The 9,231-nt window shown below is 34.3% G+C and overlaps 1 protein-coding gene across 2 annotated transcripts in view; it reads right to left on the bottom strand.

Annotated features, from left to right (window-relative positions):
• Positions 1-350: 350 nt before the first annotated feature.
• The window catches only part of AP3S1 (adaptor related protein complex 3 subunit sigma 1), a 29,310-nt gene continuing 20,429 nt past the window's right edge, over positions 351-9,231 (bottom strand). The window contains exons 6-7 of one of the 2 annotated variants that reach the window (XM_064405353.1): positions 7,794-7,835; positions 1,439-1,653 (exon numbers count right to left, since the gene is read on the bottom strand). In XM_064405353.1, the coding sequence (XP_064261423.1) occupies positions 7,800-7,835 (36 nt within the window). In that variant the 3' untranslated portion in view covers positions 1,439-1,653; positions 7,794-7,799. Of the gene's footprint in view, positions 1,654-7,793; positions 7,836-9,231 lie in introns of both variants that reach the window. The other variant, XM_064405354.1, reaches the window with a different exon arrangement.

Raw genomic sequence — 9,231 nt, 5'->3', positions numbered from 1 at the left:
TCTCCCCACCCCCACCTTAAGAAATACATTAAAATTCATTGGTCATATCAGATTTTCTACCTCAGAAGTAATTTATCTTTTTCTTTTCTCTCTAAAATGCTCTCAAAAGATGCTAGCTACTGTTGATCAAACAGAAAATGTGATGTGCTTCAAAGCTCATCCTACAGACTATGTCTTAATATTCAACTGAAAGGAAAATAACAGTTTACATCAAATCCAAACTCCTGAATTAAGACAGGACCTCTCAGACTAGCCCTGAAATCTGTTGTTCTTGATACAGTATTATTGCATTTTCATATACTGTATCAACTATATACTTCTTTGAAGAGAAAAAAAAGGCTTTGCAGGAATTCTTAAATATCCCAATGATATTTTTATTATTCATTAAAACAGACTTGTACAACACACAGAGCTTAAGAGCATGATTATAAAAAACAATCACTATCCCCCTTTTATGTTTTTTAAATCACAGAAGAGTTTAAGAGCTGAGCAACTTACGCAGAGGTGATAGATCTCTGAGATCTTGACAATACTATGTGTCTCATAAATCTAATTCTCAAAGCAGAGAATCACAAATGTCATCAGGCACACAGGCCCTATTAAAGTATCCCCAATTGTCTTTCCAGAGTGCCTTTCTTTACCACATTATTTGATAGACTCTCATGTACAGGTTTGAGCTGCCCAAATATAAGGTCTTCAGCCCATTCTGTGCTTCTCACAACACAGAGCATTCACAGGGCTGCCTATTTTTCCCCAAAACAAAGTCAGACCATCAGTGAAAGTCTATCAGATTGTGTACGTATCAACATGTGTATGTAAACAAAAATCATCAGATCTTTAGTAAAGGCAGTTTTTCTTTCAGCATAATAATGAACAGCTTTTGTGAGAAATGTAACGAGCCAATATGTTCAGCATAATACCCCTGTGTAAGCCCTTCAGAGATTAAACTACAACATCAATGCCTGCTACAACAGTATTTGTCAATACATAATCAATTGGCTCCATGAATAGGAAATAACATGGTTTATTGCAAACAGCAGACTTCAAAAAACAGGTATTTCGAAGTCCAGCTTGTTATGATTTTATTTAACAAAACATGACTTAAATGTTTTCATGCAACATTTGTACTTAAGTCTTAAATAATCATGACAAACAGAAGTAGTTAAAGAACGCACTAATTATAGATTTTAGTGAATATACAAAAAACCTCAGCATTATAGGTTATACAAAGTAAAGAACATCTTAAATATTTCCCCAAAATACTGCAGCAGCTGAGACACAGTGATATGCCTTGCAAGGGCATAGGAATGTAATTTAGAAATCACATGGGAACTACCCCTTTCCTTAAATTTCACAAACAAGACAAAAGCAACATTCAACTCCACACACTGATTTTTCAGGTTATGTCTATGCAGGACCTTGAGTTTTATCCAAACAATAAAAGTTAGACACGTTTATTTAGTAAACAATTATGCAGTAAATCTCTATTACATTTCTTCCTTGGTATTACCTGGAGTAGCCATGTTATTTAAAAGTGGGCAGGTTTGGTACTTTTATACTGATGTCACCAATATTAATATTTCTTGGGATCTCTGGCAGATTCATATTCTTTACAGCTGAAACAGCCCGGGCTGGAGCTCCTGCTAAACCAGCCTGTATATAAAGTGAAGAAAAATGCAAATCAGGCAAAGTCAGTCACAAGAAGGTTCACCAGCAATCTACACAGACAACTAACTTTTCAAGTATTTCCATGGTTACACAATTAGAAAAACCACATGGTAATTGTGTTGGGAATGAAATGGGTTACTTGGAAATATTAAACCAGAAAGAGAAAACAGTTCACATATTCCTGTTTATATGGTAAAACGTGTAATGTCAAGTGGATGGAAAAGTATGAGAGGAAGGAACAGGAGGCTTATCCAAGCACACGTAATGTGCACGTTACAAAACAGACAGTCTTGAGGTGTTGGGTGTCCAGTGTGCTGCCTTTGCCTCTTACCTATTCTAAAAGTTCACGTAGTTCACACTTAACTAGCATTGGTTACAGATTCAGAATAAGTAACCTCAAAGTAACAAGGGGCTGAATGTCAGTTAAATCAAAGAACAAACACACACACACACACACGTGTGTGTATATATATATATATACACATACAAAAATACATATATATGTACACACAGAGGTATTTCAAGGTAGTTTAGACTAAGATGAAAAGGATAAACACCCTGCATTTGTGGCTGATGAAGAGCATGCAGACAGATTATTTCTACAGCCAAACTAGAATAACCTGTTTCCCACAGTAGCTAATCATACACTAACATATCTGCATCCCCTTGAGCATTACACAACAACACAGTTATGCCAAATTAAACTATTAAATAGCATCTATTTTTTATTGAAGTTCTCTACCGCATGCAGTGTCTTTGCATGCAAAACTAGAGCCTTTCTGTATAAACATGCAAGTTTTACAACAGAGAATTGCTGACTTCCATTTAGTTATGCTTTTAGTTAAAGCTGCCAAGTTTGCACACTGGGGCATATTATGAAATGTTAACAATTTACAGCTCAGAAGCCTGAAGACACACCAAAAATCATCTTTCCCTACTGCTTCTGAAAACACCTATTCAAAACCTTGTTATTTTAAGGACTATTAAAACAAGACTGGTGTTACTACTATATTTGATGTTGCAAAAAAACCATACTATTCATTTTAGGTATGGAAATGTTTCTCCTAAAAGTTCAGATTCCCTATGCAATTTAAAATTTGCAGTGTGGTTTTACTTCAGGTTTGCCACAAAAGTGTACAAATAATTTTTATTTTTGCAAGGAAGTAAAAAAGCATGGGAAATTTTTAAAAGAAGAGGACTTGTTAGCAGAAAAAGATACCATATTACAAATTCTCTGAATATGTAAAAAGAATTAACTTTAATTTTAATGCTTTAAAAGTAAGATTAAAAATATTCAAAAACAATAAAAATCACAGTATGATTTACTGGTTTTATAGTGTGGCATCTTACAGGCCCAGTAAAAAGGAGCAATCCACAAGAAACAAAGCAAGATGTTAGGAATTTGTTTTAAAAAAAGACTAAACCCGAAGAAATTGAAGGTCTTTAATTTTAGGGTTATCAAAGACTGAAAAACCCAGTCCATTTGCATATAAGGTATTTCTGAACAAGAAATACAGCAAAATAAAAGAAACTTCAAGAAGGTTGTGTCAAATTTGATTATTAAAAAGCGTTGGTACATGACTACCACCCAATTTCAGATTCTTCACCTGACTTCCATAGTGCCCACCCGGTCAATGGCACAAAAGGAGGCAGACGCTCCACACACTCGTCAGGTAACAACTCTACTTTTTGAAGGCTATGAAAAAAACTTTTTCTCCCTTTTACTACTCTCTTGTAAGAAATAAAGTCAAGTCAACATAAGATTTTCACTTAAAATCCTAAATACTGTTCTGCCTTTTCCCCTTAAAAACATAACCGAAGTCAAAATAAAAGTGATTGAAGTTTCCAATTTTGAACTAACACTTCATGTGGAAAGGCTAAAGCATCATAAATCCGTAGATTTTAGTAATGGGATGATTCCCAGAAGAAAAAACAGAGACCAGAAAGCTGTAAGTCATCTATTAACAATATCTTCCCTGTCAAACCCTCCTACATGAGGCATGGCAAAGTTGGGAAAAACATGTCAGGCAGAGAAGACAGCTCAGAAAACTGCATCTCTGATGTGATGAAATTTGCTCTCACTTTGGCCCTGACATAAACCAAATTATCAGTTCTCAGAAGTACAGACTAAGTAAAAGTCAAAAGGTGCAAAAAAGTATTTTGAAACCCTCTTTTTCCTTCATTTTCCTTAACATCACCAAATCTATCAGGTCATTCGCTTCAGAGGCACTTTCAACAGCAGTATTTTCCTAAAGGGGAAAATCTGGACCTAACACTAGCAGTATTAAGAAATGCAAGTGTCTAAAATTTGCTAATACCCCTGAATCTGCTATAAGTTAGAGGAGCAGTATTAGAAATTGCAATTTCTTTCTGTTTATTAAAAAACAGTGCAGAAGGCATGAAGATGCCCAACACTGTCCTGTTATAGCTGAGAACTTGGAAATACCAATTTTCAATCAAGAGGTAACTTCCAGTGAAGTCTTATTGGATAAAACAGTAAAAGCTTTTAATCCTTCAAATTCTATTTGCAGTAATGGAAGAAAAATTCATTAAGCAAAATGGGGCAATGTAAACTGTTTTCCACAGAGAAGATGAAAATACTAATTAAAAACAATGAATTATACAGACTACAACTGAAACAACGGGGAATCAAAAATATAACAAGTAATGACATGCTGGCACATGGCTGGCAATTCAAAGGAGGTGCCTTCTGTGTGACTTGGATGGAGATTCTTCACCCTAATTTAATGGAAGTTATTTATTCTTAATGGATAAGTAACATTTTTAGTATAACTGGTTATTATTTTTACCTACCTGCTACTATCCTCTTTATACAAACTTACAGTCCCTGCCTCCCGCCCCAATGCATAGGATACAATGGAGACACAATTGAGAATTATTAAAAATACCACAATTGACACAACCACTGCCCCTCCACTCCCCTACATAGTCACAACTTCCAACAGTCAGATTTCATGAGGACCATTCTGGATCAAGATCAGTGAAGATCCCTGACAAAACTGTCAGATTACAAACTGATTGTCAGATTACCTCTTTTTTTGCAGATTGTCAGATTACCTCTTTTTTGACAACAAGATTATCTTTCACTACCAGATGCTGGAGTTGAGATTTCAACTATTACATTCTCTTCTCCTGGAATTCTCTGTATTAAGGGAGTTTGTAGAACAGTGGATACATAAAATGCACAGCAGAATGCTATTTAGCACAATTAATTTCCACCCTATCAAGCATAACACACTTACACAGCATTTCTAAGAGAGAGCAAACAGCTCATAAAAAATGTCTAATGGATAAAATGACCGAAAAGCACTTGAACTCCCAAGCTGGATAACGACTACAATTCAAATGCTATTATATTTGAACTCCTTAGTACTCCTTTTCAGCATGTCAGGCAGTGAACTAGTACACAGCCCTTCAATTTCTTTTACTGGAAGTGAACTGTATTTAAAAACACAAAGGTACAAGTAAGTACCTTCAGCCCCGTGTACTTTTGAGGCATACAGCTTCCACTGTAACACTGAACTCAACAAGTTCCACCTGCCCTTTTTATCATGTAATTCAGCAGGTAAGTTGGTGATGTGCAAAGAAAAACCTGTTCCACTTGAAAAAACAAAACATGTAGCAAGCTTTAAACATGCAGTGAGAATGTTGAGTTGTCTGTCACAGCAAGCAAATGACTGGAGCAAGTGAAACTGAAATTTCTTAAGACACAATTAATACAATTTCAGAAAGACAATATGAATTGTATAGAGCTGGTATAACAATAAGCCAATACAACATCGTTTTGCTGCAGCTCCTTCGTACTCTCAATTTCATTTGCTGTTGAAGGATGTGCTTTAATGTTGGAATGCTGTATATTAAAATGTTAGGTTCCATTACTGCAAAAAAAATGCTTGCAAACACGTTCATGTACTTTTAAAGAGCAGTACCATATATGCAAAAAAAGGACACTATTTCACAGATTGAAACAGACACATTTAATAACAGAATTTTTACTCTACTGGTCCTAATCTATCGTGTGAGAAACATAAGCTGTCATTAATTTACTTAGGTCATTATTAATCACTATAGGAATCAATTCTCTTTGTTCTTATCATCACCCTTTCTTAGAATGCCCAACTGGTAACTTTATATCAAAGTCACCCCAGCAACCTTGTTTTACTCTTTAAAAAGAAATTCAGATCATTTGGGTAAAGTATTGCACATCACAAACATTGTTAATATGCACATACAAATAAAAATGTTCCAACTGTCACCCCAAACAACTCTACACAGAGCTAGCTAGCACTAAAATAAATATATAAAAAACACAGCCTAGTGGAAAACAAAATAATGAAGGCTAACACTGCAAAATAAGCCACCCTTTTCCAGATACTTCAGAGGTACTAGGACCTCTCTGCTGCTGGTGTTTCATAGCAATGCTTCTTTTCAGAACAAGTATGACTTCAAAGCAGCAGGGATATGAAATCATGAAAGGATGCGATACATAATATAAAGGAATGATCATGTCCCCTGCTCATGAGGTTAAATAAATGAACGTAATTAGAGAAAAACCAAAATGAAGTCTGCAAGTATATCAAAATGAGGCCAAACAGATAAGAAGACTTAAGACATACTCTTAGAAATTTTAAGCACTTGAATCACAAAAAGAGTAATGGATGGGAATGATTAATTATTTCTTTGTTTGTTTTTCATTGCCAGACCCAAAAATAAAAACAGAATATGTGTGAGCAGAACACAGAAAAAGAAAAGTAGCTTTGCACAAAAAGAAAAACAAAAACAAAAAAGAAACCAAACCAAAATTCTGAGATCAAGCTCCCTAGTGTTACCAATGAAATACAGACTGTATGTTACAAGTGTTAGTGAACATATTAGGCAGAGGAAAGTCACATCCTGGATTTTCTTCATGTGCTGTAGCATACTTCAAATTTAGGTTAAAATGTTGTATGTTACCAAGAATTATTTTTAGCTAATGCTTTTATAAGTCAGTGCTACTAAATCGAATTTGTTAAATCTTAATGGTATTGCAGTACACTACCCTAGGAAGATCACATAAAAAGGACAGAGCAAAGCTATTAATAAATTAAATAAGTTTCAATTGCTTAAGATTCCACCTGTTTAAAATACATGCAGTTTGAATACACAGAGACTTAAAACAAGTGGAAATTAATTTTCAAGTACTGCCATTAACACTGACTGGCATTCAAACTGTTGAGCTAAACTAAATGTTTCAAACAACAAATGGCAGGTGACATTGACCATAAACTGAACTTCAAACACAAAATTTCCTTCTCCTTTTTCTGTTCTTTGCTAACATTCATGTTCATGGACTACAGTTACCAAGATATCTTAGAGCAAAATATGGACATTCAGATTATAATGACAGCAAATGTACATCTGAAGTTGAGTACATGCTGACAGCCCTTCTCATTTTATGTTCAACATCCTTAAGGCTGGATGACGAACTTTGGAATTTTTACATCATCTTTACAAATTGCACTGATAATTTTACTCTCTTTATACAGAACTATTTCAGCTTGCTGGTTTTAATGGTAGGATTTTTCATGTTTCATTCATCTGAAGCTTATTCTGAAACTTCTCTTAGCAAGCAGGGAAAAGTTCTTTGTTTTTACGTGGAAATACTAAATGGTGAAGCAAAATAGTTTGTATTGTTTCTTTTAGATTATCAGGGACAAAATTCTCCCGACAAAGGAGTTATTTGTATTATGCCATCATATCTTTTTTGTTATCTATGTGTTCATTTTTTATTGATAGTACTTTTGGAGGGTTTTTTGGCTAATATTCACACAAGTTCATATTCCTTTGTTTCTTAACAATGATACAAAGAAAAGTTAAATTCTAAAATGCAGGAAGAGAAATAAAATAAAAAAGTATGATGTCAATGAAAAGCTAGTAAAATACACTATAGCCAATAAAAAGATGAGGGAACTACAAGAAACTAGCACAAAAAGTAGGCTACAAGGACTAGTATGGGTATTTTTACACGTAATTTTTGAGTCTGGCCTACATAATTTATTGCCTTTGACATCATTTTGCTTTCCCTTTTTGTTAAAAGTACATTTTTTTCTAAAAGTCAGCAATACCTTTGTCTACCTGTCCTGTCTGGGAGACTGAAAGATAAAGGTCTGTAAGAGAGAAGAATGGAAAGAGCCAGAAAAGATCAGGAGGTTCAGAAAAAATGAGGCCCAGCTTAAAACTCTAAATCACACGCAGTTGAACACTCCAAATAGAGAAGAGGTAGCCCAGCTTTACCTACAATACTTCCAGAAGCTCAGAATAAAATCCCAATGACCCCCTCTCCCAAAGAATTCCCTCCCTTTATCACAATGATTCTTTGGCTTTAGGATCAACCAGAAACCCATTCACAGATTAACACTAAACTGAAAGGCAGGGAAATGCATATAAGACAACATTTCTCAGGGTACAAATAGTTTATTTTGTAGCCCATCCAAACAATATTAGCTGAATCACAAATCAAAGCTAAGTACTCCCCTATAGTGGTTTAATTGATCTCTGTATTATGAATATATTCATAAATTCCTCAAGCTGATAACTTTGCTCAAATATAAGTAAATTTAATAAATACATTCAGTCTTTTTCATTTAATTCTAGCTGAAAGCTAGAATTTATTTTAGTAACCTAGTTTAGGTTTAGTAACCTAGTGCATTACTAAACAAATACCTGACGTTAAATAGCTAAATTCTGTATATTACCGAAAGCCAGATGGGCACAATAAAAATTGAAGTATTTCTGAAAATGTAACCCAGTCACAGCTTTATTAGTTTCATCATTTCAGCTATAAAAGAAAAGGCTATTTAACCTTAAAATAGCTGCTTTGTAAATGCAAGAGGTATGATGGTGGTCTAAAAGCCAAAGGGACTAAAGCAGCAGTGACGTGGGGCACAGGTGGCACTCCTATAAACTATGGACTACATCAATATTAATTTCTAATTTTTTTTAATGAAAGAAAATGAAGAAGATTCACTCGTTGTGGTTTCTTAGTGACCAGCATTCAAAATTTATTAAGTTATTACTTATTTTTATTTAGATGGATTTGCTTGTGTCTTGAAAATGTGTGTTCAGGAAAGACATACTCAAAAATTTAGAATCTTGATCAAAAAGACAAAAGGAAAAGAAATAGCAATCAGGAATTTTCTGTGGATATACATGAAACAAATTATTAATGATCTAAGGAAATAATTATCAGGTATGTGATGTATCTCAGCATTACAGCAACTGTTAAATTTGAAAAGAAATAGTCACTGCACTAAGGAAAAAGAAAGTATTTGTGGGAGCAGACTGTGAAATATTCTGCTTCATCCCCGTCACCAAGTGTTTTAATTCATCACTGCTACTTTACCTTCTATAATTCATTGCTGAATGTAAAGAAGCAAGTTCCTTTTGCTTTGTATATATTTCACGTTCTGTGTGGGTTTTTCTTCAGGTAATGTACCATCTACTTTTATACTAAAAGCTCTTAAAAGAAAGAATGACTTGTTGATGAATAATGGAAGACAGCAA

This window comes from Passer domesticus, chromosome Z (assembly GCF_036417665.1).
Source record: "Passer domesticus isolate bPasDom1 chromosome Z, bPasDom1.hap1, whole genome shotgun sequence".
Classification (NCBI taxonomy): domain Eukaryota; kingdom Metazoa; phylum Chordata; class Aves; order Passeriformes; family Passeridae; genus Passer; species Passer domesticus.
Note: the sequence above shows the minus strand (reverse complement) of the source record. Positions and strands in the feature narration are given on the sequence as shown.